We start from the raw sequence: 19,507 nt of genomic DNA, 5'->3' as shown, positions 1-19,507 counted from the left end.
CTCCCGATCCCATGTAAAGGCAGACAGGATCCCAAGACTGGCTTTTGCATTCACAGCACTGTTCTTCAAACAAACAAAAAAGTCCACACAGCACCTTTAGGATTTTTATTTCTGAATAATTTTTTTATTTTATTTTCTTAGAAATTACAAATAAACTCTCTCCAGGAGAGCAAGGAAAAAAAAAAAAAACACAAACCAGCCCTGAAATATTTACAAGCAATTTTGTTCCATATAAACACAAGCAAAGTTACGTATTTCATTCACATGCATGTACAAAAACATTTTAAGTAAAACATCCTTCACACATGACATGTGCATTAGTCTAGGAACTGAGCACATAATTAGATTGGCCTCACCTACCCTACCTAATCTTATTTTCCTGTTTTCTTTTTAAATTATAAATTTCTATGCAGGAAACATCTCTTTTTCTGCACAGCATTATGCATATTCAAATTAGCATGGATGGTCTTGGAATTAAATCACTAGGTAGCACAGTCTGACATACAGCTGTATTCTAAAGTTGTTACGCTGCCGTTTATACAGTGAACTTTGTTGGATACCAGGCAAAACTCTTCAAAAGGAATAAAAAGGTATTGCTAGAGGGAAAAAGGAATATGATACACAGTGCTCTCTCAACTACAATCCTGTAGGATTCCCATGCAAAACACTTCAAAAGCCAAGTAATTCACCGACCTTGCTCTCCAAATTGATATCAAAGTTCCCACCAATTTCAATCATGGTAAAATAAATCACTAAAGACATCGCTGCTACTGGATATGCATGTGGTCGTACTCAATATTCCAATTTGCCATCCACCCACCTTTGGAAAGAGAGGGGAGAAAGATGAAAGAACCAACAAAACCGCAGACCACTGAAGCAGGTGGGTCAGCAGAACGCTTTACCAGCGACCAGCAAAAACCGACAAGCGCGAGAGCAGAGCTTCATTCCAACCCACTGCGTAATCTCACTGTGGCTTAAAATTTGGGGATTACACAGTCAATGAACTCCTCACTAGTTGCCCACGGCTGCATTAACACCCAGCAAAATCTTATTCGATTGATCAAAAGAGCATATTGTCTGTATCTGACTTTGTGAGCTAGATTTGAAATTTCACTATTTCGTGCGTGATGAACACCACTGTAAATCTAAGGACTGCAAACGTTCAGAGGGGAAGGGTTCACCCAGAAGGTAAAGCTTCCACATGCACAACGGAAACGTCAAGCACGCAAATGTCAGAAGCAACGCTTAGCATAATGGGGGAACAGGAGGCACAGATTTTACTCTGCCATCATTTTTAAATGTACAAGCAATGCCGATGCATTTCTTATCTCTGCATAAACATGCATCTCAAAGAGAATCAATAACACTCCTCTCTTACACTGCAACAACACAGTTGAATCAAAGGAGGGTGAATTTGCACTGTACTTAAAATACACTTGAAGCACTCAGGCTTGGCTTGTTGCAGACTGTGTGTTACAGCGTGAAATGGGTGTGGAAAACGGATGTGAAATAAAAAACACAATTAAAAGTCAGACAGAACATCTGTACATGAGCAATATAAAGAAAGCACTTAAGATTGATGTTTAGGAGGTTTAAGCAAAGCCCTGGACAACACTAGATTTTCATTTTCAGCCCACTTGAAATCTTGCAAATGAGCAAGCAATGCTGGCAGCAGTCACCCTGTCCTCTAGCTCCTGAAAATAGTGCAACAGACTTTGCATAGGTGCCCCAGCCTCAAGAATACTTTACTAAAACAGTCTGGTTAAGCATCTACAGAGAAAGGCTCAATGACAGGTGTTCTCACACAGTACCAAAGACACAAGGGCCAAACCAGGCTGAGGCTCGAGGCCCCAGCCTAGCACCTTCTGTGTGTTGTGGAGAACACTGGATCTGCTGGTTTAAGTAAGATGGGCAGTCTGCTTTTAGCCTTGTACTCCCATTCGATCGGCAAGCTGTACTAAATGTGTAGAAAAGAAAAAGCACTGGCCCAGCAGGAGGAAGTCTCCTCTGATTCCCATAGAGGAAGGGCTAAAGTCAGGTCACTTAACTCAGATACATGGTGCAGATGTCTTCAGCTGGGGTAGTGAAGCTGAACTCACTTTACAGGCACACAAAGGAAAAGTAGACATTTCTAAAAATGCCATTCATCTGACCTGCTTCATACTTCTACTGCAAGGCCAGATGAACGGTGACCTAAGAATGACTGTTTCTCTTCAGTTGCAAACGGGGCCCAGAGGTACAAATTTAGATGCAGACATCTAAAGCTGAGTGAGAAGATACCACCCCAAATGCCTTCCTTGTACCTGGGCAGTTGAACAGCACAGTTGTGCTGCACTTCATGATAAGCCGTTTTGCTTAAAACCAGGATCATATAGGTCTGTAACATTTCAGTGTCCACCTAAGCATTGTCCAGCCAGCAACAGTCCTACTGAAATGGAAGAAAAGCTCACAACTCTCACAAAACTCTTTGTATGATTGCAGTGCCTTTTCTGAATAGTAACTAAATCTCAAACACACTTCTAAGAGGCAAATACTGCTATTCTTTTTTTACAGCTGACAAAACAGGGACATTGCAGCTTGCCTAATGGTGACTCAGAGGGAATCAAAATAAAGATTTCCTGATACACTGGTATGCTCTTCTACTACTGACTAGGCTTCAAATAGCCAGAATTTAGCCCCCAGGAGAAACCTTTAAAACTGTGATGGACAATTTTAACTCCAATGTCCATAAAAGCCTGTGGTCACACATTCTTATTAGACATTGAGGAATTTTACGTTTGGCTTCCACTTCTATAAAGTGGAAGAGAAATACAGTCAGGAAAAAAGAATTAAGGCTAGGCATGTTATACATAAACAAAAATACTATGCCTGGAGCTCATTCTTTCAAAAGATAAACTTGCAATTGTAAGGACAAATAGGAGGTTTGGTAAATCTCCCTCAAACATCCCAATGGGTTACAGGTATAAAGCCAGTTTAAGTGGCTGTTCATTCTTGATTCATGTTATTCTAGCTTTTTTGAGAGAAACACTCACTGAATTAAGCTAAAGACTGAGTTGATCAACTGAGGATTGTGCAGAATAAAAAAAATGCCATCAATGGCCAGCTAAGCCATAAAAGCAAGCAGCAAAATAGATTCTGTTTCAGACTAAGTTGTCAAGATAACAACTTTGAATACAAAACCTCAGCCAGCCTGAAGTTGCTGCACTCAGTCCGATGAGAGCAAAGGAGAAGTTTGCATTGCCAGTACAGGCTCACACCAATAGTAAAAGCTGCTTCATTCTCTCCAGAAAACCACAACAACTTCCCATACCAGATGATCAAGAAATAAACTAGGGAAGAAGCTCTGCTGGACTTGTTTCTAACAAGGAAGAATTAGTGGAGAATGTGAAGGCCTTGGCTGCAGCAGACATGGAATTGTGGCATTTAAAATCCTGAGAAACGTGTACAAACAGAGTCCTGGACCTTTAGGACAATGTATTTTGGTTTATTCAAGGAATGTCTTGACAGGATCTCATGAAGGACTGCCCTGGCCTCCCAAAGGGGCCCAAGTGTGCTACCTTATCTTCAAAGACAGCTTTCTCATAGTAGAAGATCAGTCCTTTCTGACAAGCAGAAAGTAAAGCAGGCATGACAGAAGGCCAGCACAGATGATCAAGGAACTCCTGACTGCGCTCAGACACAAAGGAAAAAGTACACAGAGGTGGAAGTGAGGATGGGCTGGCCGGCAGGGACATAGAGACACAGCCCAAGCATGCAGGGACAGTTAGGAAAGCCAAAGCTCAGCTGGAGTTGAAACTGGTAACAAATGTGAAGAAGGGCTTCTTTAAATACACTGGAAGCAAAAGAAAGGTTAAAGAAAACATGAGTTTACTGTTCAACAATGCAGGCAATCTGGTGACAAAGGATGCACTTTGTACTTTGAGGCTGATGTACTCAACACTGATAAGGTCTGCCTTCAGGCCTACCAGGTCCCTGGGTCTTCTAGCAGAGTGCGTGGGAATAAAGCATTATCTACAGTAGAGGAAGATCGAGTTAGCAAGAACTTAAGCCAATTGGACACACATAAGTCCATGGAACCGGACAGGATGCATATGAAGGCACTGAAAGAGCTGGCTGATGGCACTGTGAGGCCACTCTACAGCATCTTTGCTAGGTCATCATAATCATCAGCAATGGCTCCCCAACCAGTGAAACACCCTGACTTAAGACTGTCTTGTTGCCCGCGACAGTCAGCAAGCATGTAGCCAGCGGATCAAAGGAAATTATTATTTCTTTCTATTCAGTGCTTGTGAGACCACACCTGGAGGACTGCATCCACTTTTGTGCTCCCCCTTACAGGACGGCCACTGCAGCAATTTCAGTGGAAGGCCAGAAAGCTGGTTAGGGGGCTGGAGCACACGACATACAAAGAGAGGCTCAGGGAGCTTGGTTTCTTCACACTTCAGAGAAAAGGCTAAAGAGAGATCTCATTGTATACAACCCCTTAATGGGTGGGTTAGAGAAGACAGTCAAGACTCTTCTCGGAGATGAACACAAGCTGGAACATGGGAAATTCCAACTAGATGCAAGAATACATTTGTTCTTACTATGAGGGTAGTCAAATATGGGAAAATGTTGCCCAAAGAGATTTGGCATCACCATCCTTGGAGATACTCAAAACTCAAATGGACAAGGCCCTGAGCAACCTGCTCGAATTGGCTGTGCTTCAAGCAGGGGGCTGAACTAAAAACATCAAGAGGTCCCTTCAACCCAATTATTCAACGACTCTGTGACTGGGCAAATCTCCTCACAACTACTTTCCACTGGTAACTTCCTCATTCATCTGCCAAAGCAAGCCATGCCGCCACCAAATGTATCGGGTGATCTTCATTCTCATGAGTCAGGATGGAGTACAGAAGCCAGCAAAGAGGGGAGCTGAAGTGCACTACACATCAAACCTCTCATAATAATTTTATGCAAGGTCCCTCATACACAGGGCCAGCCCTGTTGATGAATCATAGCCACCACAGTACTCTCTTAGTTTGCTTCAAGTCTATTACATACCATCAGGACTAAATAAAAAGACTGTCTCTTTTCACATCTTCTTCATCTTTTTCTTGCAGCGCTGGTTGAAGACAGGCGAGGATCCCATCAGACTGTCAGCAGAATGAGAACCGTAGCTGCTCTCAGAGCCATTGGGGCTCTGTGGCATCCCAGCTTCGCTCATGCCTGACATGGGCTCCTCAAAGACATCGCTGCCTAGGACCCCGTGGCCATGTACATTAGCCTCCTCATTTTCCTGTGGCTCCATTTTTACCTGTGCCAAGTTCCAGAGTGGGGAAGCATTCACCTCAGCCCCTAGAGAAACAAAAAGCACACAGTAGTAACTGAGTAAAAAGACAAATTACAAACAGCATACAGATGCAAGGGACAGGAGCACTGGTAAAGAAGGAGCAAAAGCATAGCTATTGGTGAACTAGGCTGGGGGGAAAACAAACAAAACACACCAAGCACTGTGAAACAATAAATAAAAAAAAAAAAAAAATCTGTTGGCCTTTTTTTTTTTTAATAGCCCAGTAATTGTCGCTCTAAAAAAATATGCTATCCTTTCACAGCAATCCTCCACATGGTTTTCTCCATGAGAATCAACTTAAAAAGCCCACATCACTCTCCAGAAAGAGTGTCTCAGCAGCAATGAGTACACCAATGGCACATGGACTAGACCCTGCATAAGCAGGACTTGGAGGCAGTCCAGAAGTCACTCATGATGATGAGGTCCTTGCAACGTCAGCAACCTCCTTTAAGCTCTCACACATACTGGACTTCTGCAGGGGAGGTGAAGTGAGAGGGCAGAGGAGTATGTACATGAACACTCTCAAACACTACTTCCAGCACTGAAATGCAGGGACATCAGAGCTGCAGTCAGCCACCCAACTGCCTGCCTCCTACTCAACACCCACAGGTCTCATCCCATCCTTCAGCAGAATGGGAAGAAACCCTCTTAGCTCAACCTCGCAGACACCCTGCTGGGAAACAGCATGCCTCTCCCCCCTCCCCCCCCCCATTTTTCAACCTTTGGACTCGTGTGCAATCTGAGCAGATTGAGGATTTTCTGTACAAGATTACAAAACCATATTTCTTGATAACAGCAAATGTTTTTCTCCCCAAGAGCAGTAATTACAGATTGCATTATTTCTGCTTATTTACAGTTTTAAGAGAGACAAAAATCCTATTAAAGATACACTAATTGGGCTCCTTGCTGAGATGGGCTTAAACAGCCCAGAACTGAACAAAACCTGAATTCTTCTCACTTTTAAATCTGGTCACTCTTATGTGGGGTTAAATTCATACGGAAAATAAAATAAAAAAAAAACCAAACCAAACCAAACCAAACCAAACAAAACAAAAAACCTAGGTAACCAGGTTTAATAAGTTTTCCAAACCTTGTGTCTCAAGAAGTTTGGCTATAGTTTGAAAGCACAACCAAACCTCTTGTACTGAGCCAAACCTACTACTATTCCCCATTATCAATATACTACTAACAATAGTCCCTTATTACTAGCAATTACACAGAGAACAAATCTTCTACCACATGTTCATACTGAGAATTCTCCCTTATGAAGAAGTCAGGAATCTTTTCCAGAGCAGCTCAGCCCAAACCAGGGTTTAAGAGACCTTTGTGGTAGCACAGCCTACATTAGCTCAGCAGTTAGACAGCAAGCCAGAATGAAAGTGCTCGCTGGTGTCCAGTTGCCTTAATGAAAAATCCTTTTTATGTTAATTATAAGTAAATGTATTCCTCTCAGCAACAATGGACACATCATTAAAACGCTATCAGTTCCACAGAGTTGCAGCTCCAGTCTACACAATAATCAAAGATGCTCACTAAACTTAACTATGTCTTTCTTTCATCAATTGCTTTTCATTGCTCAGCCTTATTCCTTTCAGCTCTATCACCTGTCATTGCCAGTGTCACTAATGACTAAAAGTACTTAAGCATTGACACAGGATGGTTCATCTTCAAAGCACTTTAACTTCAAAGTACTTTACAAATGAGCTAATCCTCATGTTATCCTGATGGGTGGAGGAACAAGGTCCCCAATTTTGCCTCCATTTCCCCAACTGCAATGAAATTAAGAACCTACACCACAACTGCCACGCCAGGCACAAGCAGAAACACACAGAGAACACAGAAGGCTGTAACGAGAGTTTTGCCCTCAGACACTGAACCATTGCTGCCCTCTCTACGGGCCTCACACTTGTATTTTCGAGATGGTGGTGTCCTAATTGCAGCAGCTTTTTCTCGCTCCTTAAGATATTACGCTCTCCAGTCTGCCCAGCTCTAGAGTGGGACTTCGCACAGTGATGAGATTTCCAAAGGCCCTTGTGAAGTGAAGAGGGATTTTCAGGGAGGAACAGAGCACTTGTATTCTTAATTAGAAAACATCAATCCGGTATCAGAGAGGCAAGAGGCATTTAATATACAGCTAGCATGCTAACCTCTGGGTCTCAAGTGGTAGATGCTAATACAAAGCTTTCCAGATGAATCACTCGCAACCTCAGATGGGCCAGAGGAGTCTGCTGTTCCCTCTCCCACAAAAATGTGAGCACTTCACATTTCAGAGGTACTATGGAAAACAGTATGAGCTTCCAGAAAAACATCAGATGGATTTGTGCTTTTTTAAAACTCAGCAGAATGTGCTATTAAAAAAAAAAAAAAAAAAAAAAAAAAAAAAAACAACAAACAAAAACTAATGGACTCAGAGGTATACTCTAACCTCACTATATATGCTACTTAGTTCACGGTTAATAGGAAGACAGGCTTCATTGTTTTTTAACCAGATTTTTAAGTGAAACAGTTATTATTGCATGGATTTCCAGAGTTCAGAAGGTTCTATACAACAATCAAAACTGGCTGTCTTTGGGAGAAGAATCTTTTCTTCATTTTCCACAAAATTTAGCACTACTAAACGGTGCACAGAATAAAAAACTTGTGTATAGATCTAGAAAAGGCACAGCCGTAGCAGATTCTACCATGCTGGCCACCAGTGTGCTTCAATGCCAACATCAAGGGATGACACTTTGAGGAAAAGAGTGCAGTCTCCATAACCCCACTACTTCACTCACCGTTTCACTTTCCACGGCCCCAGCTAACTACAGCAGCCTTCGGGGTAGAGATGCTAGAATAGGAGAGACTCCCACAAGCCCATTTCATAGAAGTCACTGATAAGCTTTCAGAAAACAATGATTCTCACTACCAGGGTGACTTCTGAATATGGAGGACTGCACCAAGTATCATCAGTAATTCCATAACTCATTCAGTGCCTAAACTATATAGGGTCTTGAATTTACTCCAGCCACAAGGAACATGGCCTTCAACTTTTCAGTAACATGAATCTCTGGATAAGAATCCAAAACTACCCAGAAAAAAAAAGGAAAAAAAAAAAAAAAAGTCTGGTACTCTCCTTACTAGAAATAAGGATAAAACTCTAGCCTCTTTTAAACTAAAATATATACATATATATATAAACCCAAAAGTCATTTTCATCTTTGTTCCATTAGACTGGAGAAAAACTGTTGCTACTCACATCTGCAGCAAATACCCTAGTTCAAAAAACAACAATAAAGCCCTTTGGCCCATCACTGTAGAAAAACAATCTACCTCACACCAATAACAAAGCCAAGAACTTTAACCATCCCCTAAAAAGAAACACCATATAAAGCATTTTGTGTTCTACAGGGTCCACGAATGGAGTAAATATGTAACAAATCCCAGTAACTGATACCTTTGATTCTTTGGGTTTGTATTTAGAAAGCAAGGAAGGGTTTCCCTCCCATCCAAATCTTTTTACTAAAACTTGAAAATTTCTTCTCCCTCTCCTTCCTCACATTGGGATCTGCTATTAAAAATGGAAACAAGATCACATGGAACTGCTGATGGACTGTTTCCAGGAGTAGCAAGAAACTCCTACCTGAAGTCTGCGGGGAAGCTTCTACTTCCAAGTTGGCAGAGAAGCGCTCACTTTGAGCTCCAAGGACTCCAACAGGCAAAGACTGGTCACCAGAAGCCAGATCTCCTTCCAGCTCCTCACTTATGGGGAAAGTAATATCACTAACAGGTTCCTCCTTAATTTTCACAGGCTTTGTGTCTTCTGCTGCCTTTTCAGGGTTGACAATCTTCTCATATTCTTCAGAGAGCTGTTTGCTAACCTGTCAAAGATCAGTAGGGGTGAAAAAGAGGCCAGAAAGGTCAGAGTGACTTCAGAGACTCTGATGGCAATTACATTGCAGTACGCTCTGTTCCCAGAATATTATTAACATCTGACCTGAATGAACAAGTAAACAGGTTACCAGCTACACAGGAAAGATTTTTTTTTTCCCCCCTTTAAGAACACCTTCTGCCCTATAACAAGGGACTTTAATAAGAGGTTTAATCTATTAACACATCTGCTTGATAAATATGAGGCCCTTTATTTCACAGACAGAGATGATGAGGCCCAGAAATCTAAACAGAGTACAAAACAAAGGCAAAGTGTCTCAGTCTTACTCTTTGGTTTTCCCTATAAGACCGTCCCTCACCCACCAATAACAAATTTACTCCAGCATTAAAAAACAAGCAGCCCAGATATTCATCAGCTCTGTAGCCACCACTGGGCAAAGCCTGGGTACCTTCTGTCAGATTCATAGCAAAAAACACAGAAGTTTTCTCCAGTCAGAGAAGTGAAACAAATACAGGAATGAGATTTAGAACTACCCTGTACTTCTAGAAACTTAACAACTGTAAGCAATTAAATTAAAAATTTCAGATTTCATCTGCGTCTAACAAATGCTCGTTTATACCACTGAATCCCAACATCCAGGGAACTGTGCTCAGGAAAAGCCCAAGGCTTTTTAACAGCAGAAGCAAGAAGGAAAAAGAATAGCAAAGCCTATTTCCCCCTTCCAGATATACTGTGAAATACAGAGGCTACTGTGGACCTCAGCCCTGCATAAAGAACAGAACAAATAAGACAATGACCAGCTGCAGGATGAGAGTGAACTGCATCAACAGAATAATGCAGAAAACCCAAATTCCAAAAGGAGACAACATCCGAACAAAAACATTTGAACAAAAATGAACAGAACGGGTTTTTTGAACAAAAATGTTTTCAATGAAGACAGATCTTGATGATGTTATTTTTATGCACACACCTCAGAGTCCATCACAATTTACATGCACTTACTGATGCCTCTGATTTATACTGTCTCTGTAAGCCACAAGGTGCCAACCCTGGGAAAAGAAGAAGCACAAAGTAGCTGCTCCAAGACGAGTCAACTGGCACTCAGATAACGTGACAAGGAGGAAGGGATGGCAGGTTTTGCCTTTGGTCACAGGCTACCTACTTGATTCAAGCCTTGTTTTCTGATGAGGAATAAAATTCCCACTTCAAATCCTTGCATTTCTCTAAGTCCACAACAGGCAGTCTTATATCATTCAAAGAAAATGTGTATGTTTAATTTCACAGAATACCTGGACCAAGAGAAACCATACCCTTATTCTTACAACCTACATTTATATACCTCTTATTCCAAGGAATTTAATAATTCCTCTTCTTTCTCCACAGAAGCACAGTCCCCTCTAGAGTGGAAGGTAGAACCTGTGTGGCAACTCAGATCAGCACAATAGTACCCTGTACTCCCAAAGCTTAAGCAAGTCACACCTTGCTTAAGCAAACACAAGCCACTGAACAGCCTAGTAATTTTTGTTTGTCTGCTTACTTGTTTTCTGAAATGGTAAGCAGCCAAATATCCTGTTAAAGCAGATAATTCAGTCAATCAGTCAGTACTGATTTTACTTCTACTTGATATTTTTGTCCGGGCCATTCAAGAGCTGGGGGCCTCCTCTTAAACCCAGACAAACCATGAGTAGAGCATTCTTAGCCTCAGTAGGGACACAAATAAGGGGCTCTATCTTCCAGTCAAAAAAATCCTGTTTCTCTTTTCCCTCCACACCCAAGAGGTTTTCTAATCAGATTTTACCTCAGTAAGACCCAGGACTTGCTATAGGAATAAGCAATTGTACTGGGGGTACATTTTTTGGTGCTGTCAGGTCCCTACTGCTCTTCTCACCTGAAGCATGTAGCTGTGATAATCCTTAATGCGGTGTTGCCAGAACTTCTGCAGCGAGAGCACGCTGCCAATGCCCACTTCATGGAAGACCTGCTCCATGACATCAGGGAAAGGGGTGTGCCCTAGTCGAGCTTCTCGATCCACAGCAAAGCGCAGCAGTTTGGTGAACTTCAAGCAGTACTCGTGGGCGATGTCTGTCAGGGTCTCCAGGACACTCTCATTGGCACACTCAAAGCCTGTGTGAGCCAGGATGGTGGCCATTGACTGGTAGAGAAGCTGCCGGCAGGAGGACCAACTCAGCTCAGTCACTGGCTCCCCTTTTCCTCTAAAAACCAGAAAAGACAAAAAAAGCACATCTCCAAAAACTGAAAGGAATGTATCAGTTGAAGAGATATTGTCAATAATAAGGTGATGTACAAAGGGAAAGCAGATTGTTTGGGGTTCTCCACAGCTTCTCCATTACATATGGACACTAGCTAGTAAGGGTTTATCTGCTTTCCCCTCTTCCCCTCCCTCCAAATCAGCACTGCCAATTCTCATTTTCCCTTCTAATGCCGCAAGATTCCTTGGGTGATTCATGAATGTGGGATGCAAATCTTCTGAACCCTTAAGCAACTCCCTTCCCACCCAAGAGCTTTTCTCCTGGAGATGTGAATTAAATGGGTCCTTGACACAAACAAAAAAAGGCATTTTAAATAACACGAATGCAAATCATTTTCCCTCTCAGTTAATTGCATTTCTCTTCCTTATTATCTCTGATGTCACAGGCCTAATAGTCAGATACAAAGGCTTCTGGGATAGACAAGATCTGAATTTATAATGCGAAAGACACACAAAAAAAAATCACGAAATGGGATACACACACATTTCATAAAGGTACACTGTAGCCAAAAACACCATTTCCCTGCCCTCATTTCCAGTCGTCACTAAGCACGACACTGAGAGAAGTATCCCCATATGCAACCTAAGAAGTGAACACCAGGACTTGGGAGGAGGCCCAGAGAAGTTCTGCTGTAGAGCAGCATTCCCTGGCCTTGGGTTTGAGACCTGGCTTCTTGGTGTTGCTAAGCAGGAAGGAGTGACCATACAGGATGGAGAGGATGGAGAACAACTGACATGAGCACTTCATACATTATTCATTTACAGTCAGGCAACTGAATTTTTCATCAAGATGAGTTAACAAATAGAAATTCCACATAGGAAAAAGAGAAGATGAGATAAGGCAAGGCCTCTGAAAGGTAAACATATTTCTACCAGATTTCTCAACTAACAATTAAATGCATGCGATGTATTTGCCCATATCAGTAACACGGTCTTCAAATGCTGATGTCAAAAAATCAAATTTCCTTTCTGCTAAGTAAGGTATTTATATACTTTTTTACACTTCATTCAGCACCAATGACAGAACTAAGCTAACAATTTCACCCTTCATTTGTTTCTGATCAATTTCTCCCAACATCTTCCGCAGCGCACCCTGAGATTCGCCTCGCTCTCACCCTACATTACTTGTGTATCACCACACACTCTTTCCAGTAACAAGACCTGATTAAACAGTACACAGACAGCATTGATGCCTTGATAAAGTTCTCACTACTCTGTCTTTCCAACAAGTGCACTAGGTACCCTTCCGTCACACTGAGGCGCTGGCTCACAGAGCCTCAGCTCCCCCTGATCCTCAGAACTGACCCATAGAAAACCACTGAAACACAGCAATAAAAAAAGATAACGTTTCAGGGGAGTGAAAATGGAAGGTTAAACTTAGAGCTATCAGGACCAAAATCATTCTGTTTCAAGAACACCAGCTCAGCGCTTTCTGATTATTCAAATAAAGGGGGGGATCATACCATATTAAGAGCTGTAGGTGATGATATTTCTAAGTGGATATTAAGAACAGCATGTGGATCTCAGATCACGGATTCATCCCAGTTATTAATTGCTTGAAAATGACTCACATCCCAATTCCTACTCAATTATGTAACTACTCTGTAAAGAAGACAGCAGGTGCTCTGACAAGACGAATTAAAAGATCATCAGTTCCCTTATAAATCAAGTGTCACCCATACTGTTTTTACATTTCCTTCACTCCCCGCTCCACCTCCCAGCGACAGATTTCAGAAGTTCACAACCAACCATATGTCTCATACAACATTGGGACCAGGAGGTTACAACAGAAAAAAACAACCATCGAACAAAGCCAATCAGAAAACAATCATCGAAATTTATGCCTATAAAAAAAAGAATCTCTTCTTTTTTAACACATATAAAGGACATACCTAGCTGTCCAGCAGCCATCAACGGAGAGCATCTTATGCTACCAAAACCACCGAACACCAGACTACTATTAATACGGAGACAAATAAAGAGCCATTATTGATGTTCTGCCACTCACTCAAAACACTAGAGACAAACATAAACTAGGCACAATTTGGCAAGCCCAAGCAGGCTACTTAGCCACTTGTAAAGTAGAGCCCAACAACCATTTAGCAATGCATATCACTGCTCAGAAGCAGCAGAGAATGTTAGTTTCTTTTCCTCTAGGAGTTGAAAAGAGATATAATTGCCAGCATTAAAATGCAGCTAGGTCAGTATGCTGAAAGGGATATAATCAACTTGAAATCTAATCAATTAAAGACAGAGAGAAAAGAAATTTCAGGTAATGTACTCAAATCCAAAACCCACTTCTTGTTCTTGGTAAGGTCAATAATTTTGTTTTGTTTTTCCTATGTTTTCTTCTCTTGTTTTCCTGTTTCTCACAATAAGCAATAGAGGAAGATGACTAAAAGCCTGATTAGACTGCAAAAATTGAAATATTGTAGATGTTAATGGAAACCAACAAATAGGAAAATATCTTTTTTTCTTCATCTCCTTTAACTTTCAGGTACTGTCTGATAAGAATGCACATAAACAAAAACAGCCATATAGACACATTTAATTTGAGAGCAGCTATCTAATGTCAAGCCTTCCTGAAAAGGACCAGCAAACTTCTTTTCCATGATGATCATAGCTAAAGAGTTTTGGTCCTAGATCTCATCCAGATACCCAGCACCTACAAAAGTACCCTTCCAGATACTATCATTATGCAGAATGCCACCCTATGCAGCACTTACTGCTTTCCTGAAAGGCTGCCCACCCAGCAACCATCCAAAGCCAAACCTATTTAACATATGACCAGGGTCATATAGCTGCAAGTAAACAAAAGCGCTTTAATCCCTAAAATTCTGTCACCAGAGATTAACGAGACTGGCAATTAGGCCTGTGACTTGGAGGTGATCATCTCTACAGAATATATAGTATGAAATTTATCACAAATACTGGCCAACTTGTCGCTCCTCAATTTTGTATTTCCAATAGGATCTATATTTTTATATATGGGTCACCAACACTAGATGATGTTCCAGACAGAAATCTACCTGCCAAGCCACAAATTCATCAGACTCAAAGCCCAGCCTTCTCCCACTGCTGCCAGCAAACCTGCAACATGCAGAACTTCACAACAGAAAAAAGTGTCCGTTTATACCAAATAGGCTTATTTTCAGGATTCATAACGTTTCAGAACTCACAAAAGGCCCATTTTCTGTGTCAACAAGGCATTCCCCAAAAGCACCACAATCCATTCACCCAAGATCCTCTCCTGTAAGGCTGTTTTTCTTAGAGAGATGGAGATCTTGTGGTTCATTTCCCATGCAACTATCCTCAGGATAGTGTTTGGGCTAAGTCAGTACAATGATCGACAGCCGAGGTTCACCCAACTGCAGTAACGGACTGAAGTGCTCTGCTCCCTCCTAGGTGAGCATAAGCTAGCAGCAGATGGAGGGAGGGATTGTTTTTCCTATGAACACATCGATTTTATGAAACATTACATCGTGGAGTTGAATTTCTACCAAATGAGGTGCAACAAGGTCGCTTCACAGCCATTTTCCCCAAAACAGTAAAATAAAGGAGAACATTGGAAAAAACAAGATTATACTAGTCAGAGAGTGCATCAAAGTACACAGCACACTAACTCAAACCAGAGAGATGTTACCTTTTGGAAAAGGGGCTCTTTCCACCTCATTCTGAGCAAGCCTCTTTTTAAATATCTCTGCTATGTCTACAGAAGTCTTCACAGGTATAAAAAGAAACCGCTCAATAGATAATGGCAAGAGCCAATAGATAATGTTTGGAAAATAAATTGGGTCCCAGCGGCCCAACCCAGAAGACCGGACAGTTTCGGGGCTAAGCCAAAGTGCTTAGTCCAGCAGGAGAAGTATGTTCTGCCTTCTCTATCTTCCACTGCTCAAAATCCTTCCCAGCATTAAACCTGCTATCCCACCAACACGTGCTTCCCTACTTCTGTACAGACATTTCTTAACTACAAGCCCTTCTGCCATGGATTGTCTTCCCATTGCAAGCTCCCAATTTCATTCACTGATTATCTTTCAATGCAAAGCACACATTCGATGTGGTCAGGAACACAAATGAGAGAATACCAGAGAAATCCGTTAAGAAACCAACCATGCACACACAAGAAAAAGCATCTGAAGAGGCACATAATGAGCAGGTTAGGCTTCTTTTGAAGCCAGATACATGCTAATCAGAGGAAGCTGAACAGAGAAGAAGGAAAAGCTAGCAGCCATATTATGGTAAGAGCCTCCTGTTCAACTGGTAGTTTCAAGTCTACAGTTCCTTACTCATTCCTCATCGATTATGCTTTAAGCTTACCTTCTGTTTCTATACCAAGTAAAAACAACTGTTAATCCCTTATTGTGTGTTCCAAGAACTGTAACATCAACAGTTGCAAATTACCAGAACCAGATGGTAATTCATCTAGGAATACTAAAGGAATTCAAGGATGAAATAGCTGAATAGCTGCTGTGAGTCACCTCTCACTGTAAACTGCCTTGGCCCATGAGGACCAGAAGACAGAAAACGTGAAAACGTTTTCTTCGAATAGCTTCAGAGAAGATGTGAAGAACTGCAGGCTGGGAAGCCTGATATATTCTGGTGCATCAGGGAAATTCAAAGAAATTATAAGAACAGAATTAGAGGACACATGGGTAAATATGACACACTCAGAAAGAGTCCAGGCAGTTTTTGTAAATGGAAAACCTGCTTCACAAACGTACTAGAGTCCTCCAAATCCATCAACAAGCAAGTACATAAGAGATCTCCACTGCGGAGCCCAGGTCTTCCCTCGAGGATTTGTGCCAGAATCAAGGTTTGTTTCAACATATTTATAAACAGTCTGGAAAAACTGAGGACAGGAATAGCGTCACAATTAAAACTGCTGGTGGTACACATTTTGGGCAATTGAAAAGACCAAAGCAACTTAAAAATAGCAGTAAATTAAGTTGTGCCTCTTCCTCGTCTCCAAAGGGACGAGGAGGTAGGGGTTACAGGTATGGGGCGGGGCAGAGGGGAGTAAAACCAAAATGAATCCAGGGAATAACAAAATAAAAGACAAGGCTGTGGGGTCAAAGGATGAAAATGAATAACAAGGAAAGAGAAGAGGACATGACTATAATAAAGAAACTTAGAGTCTGATTCAGGCTGGCCATTCTTATCTTCCTTTCTTCCTATATCTAAATATACCTATCCATTGCTTCTCAGACCCAGGTTACTGCCAAAGACAATGGAATTAAAATATGGATTTAGTCAAATACTAACTCTGACAATAGCACTTCAGAAGGCACCATAAAATTAAGCACTGCCATGTTTTATCAAGGGGAAGAATGGTCTTCCTTAAATTGTTTTTACACACTAAGAACAAGTGTTGGCAAATCATATAACTTTATTTTTACTACTGTAACAGCAGCTGCTATTCTTAATTCATGTAAGTGTCTTAAAAGAGTTAAGAACAAACATGCAACAACAAACTCAAAAGCTTTCCTCCTGGAAAAGCATAACTGTGTTTGGTTTAGCAAACACACAATTATATTCTAGTCTACACTGCAGCTCATTATAAATCCACTCTCTGTCAGCCACAAAACATTTCATTTCAAAATTGTCTGTCCAGTTTTTCCAACCTAGTCCTTAAACTCCCCCATGTGGCTGACGGCTAAATAACATTTCTTTACTTGGAACCCAAAACCACACAAGGGACAACAAAAAGACAAAGCAGCCCCCAAAACATGGACAGAGCCACAGAAAACTGAACATAAAGCTGAAGCCACCGGGGAGGACAGAGCATAACACTGCTCAGTTCTACAAACCACAGGGCCAGAAAGAGCAGAAGTCACAGGGCTCAGACTTTATCCTCACAGGACTGGATTTCCTTTCACCTCCCTAGGCTAATTACTTTATTTCTTCCGAGAAGGATGATGGTGTTCCTCCACAAACAGCACTAAAAAAATCACTCTACTGTTCAGAGAGACTATGTCACCAAAAGCAACATCTTTCAATAAAATGCATTTTATACAACCTCAGGCCATTAAAGATCTCAGTGGTGTTTAACTGATACCTTATATTTTGTTGATGCATGTTTTCCCCATTTTAAAAACTAAAATGTATTATCCTCTCCCACATCATCTTCATTGGTGCACAGTCTTTAATCTAAGAACAGAAAGTTATAGTAACGAGGATTAATCCCTGAATTTAAATGCACATAACCTACAAAGTATCGTGAGATCCTGCAAGAAATGCAACACCTCCTTGTGAATTTAGTGCTTGTCAGAGGGGTAGACAGGGAGGTGGTGGCAATACTATTTAATCAAAGATTAGCTGCAGAGGTAGAAGCAATGCAACCTTCCTTTACATTTTCTCCACCCCTTGGCTGGTAGAGCCAGTATCAGAGACAAGAATTTCCTTCATGCGTGCTCATCACCACCTCTGACCAAAATAACACCAACAGACAGAGTGAAATGTGATAGTTACTACATCACAGGTCCTTGGCCACTGAAATCTTACAAATACGTTATCAAATCATCTTTTCAGAACCTACAACTGAGCAGCCAAAACCTAGTCATCCGTCTTCTGGGTTTTCAGTTACAATAAGGCAAGTTTAGCTGTCAGTAAGTGACCTAAATAGAAGAGACCTCATATCCTATAACTAAACTTGTCACAATACCATTGGAGATAGCAAAACCATTCACAAACATTTAGCATAGCGCTAACAAGACAGAAATCAGCATTACATATCCACATTTTATAGACAGGAAACAAAAGCATATTTATTTTAAACAAAGTCCATGTTATCCACACTAGAGAAACCTAACTCTTTCATTTTCGAAGCCTGTTTTATACTTTATATACAACTGTTTGACCCTTCAGCCTAAGGGAATTGACATAACTACATATACATTTAAAAACACGCATCTTTCCTTCAGCCGAGAACTAACCCAAAGAAATACCAACACACCTGTAGAAATCACTCTCTGGGTCACTGTGCCTCAGCTGAAATGGCATTTTGGGGGTTTTGCTATCCAGAGGAAGCAGGTCATCAGGGAGAGGTGGAGAGGCCGGACAAGATGGCAGAGGTTCATTGTCTTCAGTTTTTATGCCCTCCGCTTGCTGTTGGTTTTGAGCCTGAGCCATGGCGATCAGGCTGCGCAGCCGCCTGTTGTGCTGGATGAGCTGAATGGTGTGAATCGTGAGGCTGCAGGGCTCCGAGGGGATGTCCAACATGGTGGTCGGCCGGGGTTTGTTTGCAGATGGCTGATGCAATGGAGGATCTTGGACTTCCACAGTACGAAACTCACGCTGAAGCAGGTCAAAGGAGCTGCGGTTGGCCTGGTTAGATGAAACTGGAATCTCACCCCAGTATCGCAGCATTTTTACACAGGTCACGTATTGTCCTCAGAGCCCAGAAGAAGGCTACCAAATACTGTAGTACAAAGGAGCCTTGTCACAGGGAAAACCACTAGGCTTTGGGCAGCAACAGAAACTGGAGCTGGGATAACGCTCTGAATAAAGCAAATTACGACTGTCAAGAAAGCTGTCGCTCAGTGCCTCACCGAGGAGCGCGGTTTCCACAATGGCATCAGGACGCGACGCTGGCATTTAACAGATTACATTGCTGCTTCTCCTGATGGGGGGGAGAAGAAAGAAACGCACCCGTGAGGCGGTAATTATTTCTGTTTGTAACGGGGGCTGGTGTGGCTCCACCTGGGCCACGCCGGCACCTCGCTGAGCGGCACCCACGGCGCGCCCTGACTTGCGTGGAGAAACTCCGGGGGCCGCACTCGGCTCGCCCGCCGCCCCCGCAAGTCCCCGCCGCCCGCCTGCCCGCCCTCCCTCCCCGGGCCCAGCTCCGGGCCCACAGCTGCCCCTCACCCCAGCCCGCAGCTCGCCACGGGGGCACCAAGCCCGCCCGCCCGGCGCGGAGCCCCCCACCGCACCCCGCTGCACCCCCGCCGCTCCGCTCCCGGCCGCCGAGCCGGAAGTCGGCCCCGGTCCGCCACCAGAAGCAGCTCCCCCGGCACCAGCGCTCCTTCGCGCCGGG

General features: G+C 42.4%; 1 protein-coding gene across 5 annotated transcripts; it reads right to left on the bottom strand.

The window, feature by feature from the left end:
* Positions 1-1,522: 1,522 nt before the first annotated feature.
* Positions 1,523-19,454, bottom strand: SUPT7L (SPT7 like, STAGA complex subunit gamma). Of its 5 annotated transcripts, XM_082306808.1 has the most exons (6): positions 19,404-19,454; positions 18,425-19,090; positions 11,089-11,413; positions 8,952-9,189; positions 7,480-7,607; positions 5,261-5,337 (listed from the first exon to the last, which is right to left on the bottom strand). In XM_082306808.1, exons 2-5 carry the CDS (start codon positions 18,835-18,837, stop codon positions 7,489-7,491), a joined length of 1,095 nt encoding a protein of 364 aa, XP_082162934.1. In that variant the 5' UTR covers positions 18,838-19,090; positions 19,404-19,454; the 3' UTR covers positions 5,261-5,337; positions 7,480-7,488. The 5 variants fall into 5 exon arrangements, with proteins under 5 accessions (XP_082162931.1, XP_082162933.1, XP_082162932.1 ...); XM_082306805.1 differs by lacking the exon at positions 7,480-7,607 and having other exon boundaries at positions 1,523-5,337; XM_082306807.1 differs by lacking the exons at positions 7,480-7,607; positions 19,404-19,454 and adding an exon at positions 19,339-19,382 and having other exon boundaries at positions 1,523-5,337.
* Positions 19,455-19,507: the final 53 nt, after the last annotated feature.

This window comes from Platalea leucorodia, assembly GCF_965183815.1.
Source record: "Platalea leucorodia genome assembly, chromosome: 3".
NCBI lineage: Eukaryota > Metazoa > Chordata > Aves > Pelecaniformes > Threskiornithidae > Platalea > Platalea leucorodia.
The sequence above is the reverse complement of the archived record's forward strand: the minus strand, read 5'-3'. Positions and strand labels throughout refer to the sequence as shown.

Coding starts and splice junctions, on each gene's coding strand:
- SUPT7L (XM_082306805.1), bottom strand. CDS start 18,837: ATGCTGCGATACTGGGGTGAGATTCCAGTTTCATCTAACCAGGCCAAC. Junction 9,190..11,088: donor ATCACAGCTACATGCTTCAG/GTGAGAAGAGCA, acceptor GATCTTTGACAG/GTTAGCAAACAGCTCTCTGA. Junction 5,338..8,951: donor AGCTTCCCCGCAGACTTCAG/GTAGGAGTTTCT, acceptor TTGTTTCTCTAG/GGGCTGAGGTGAATGCTTCC.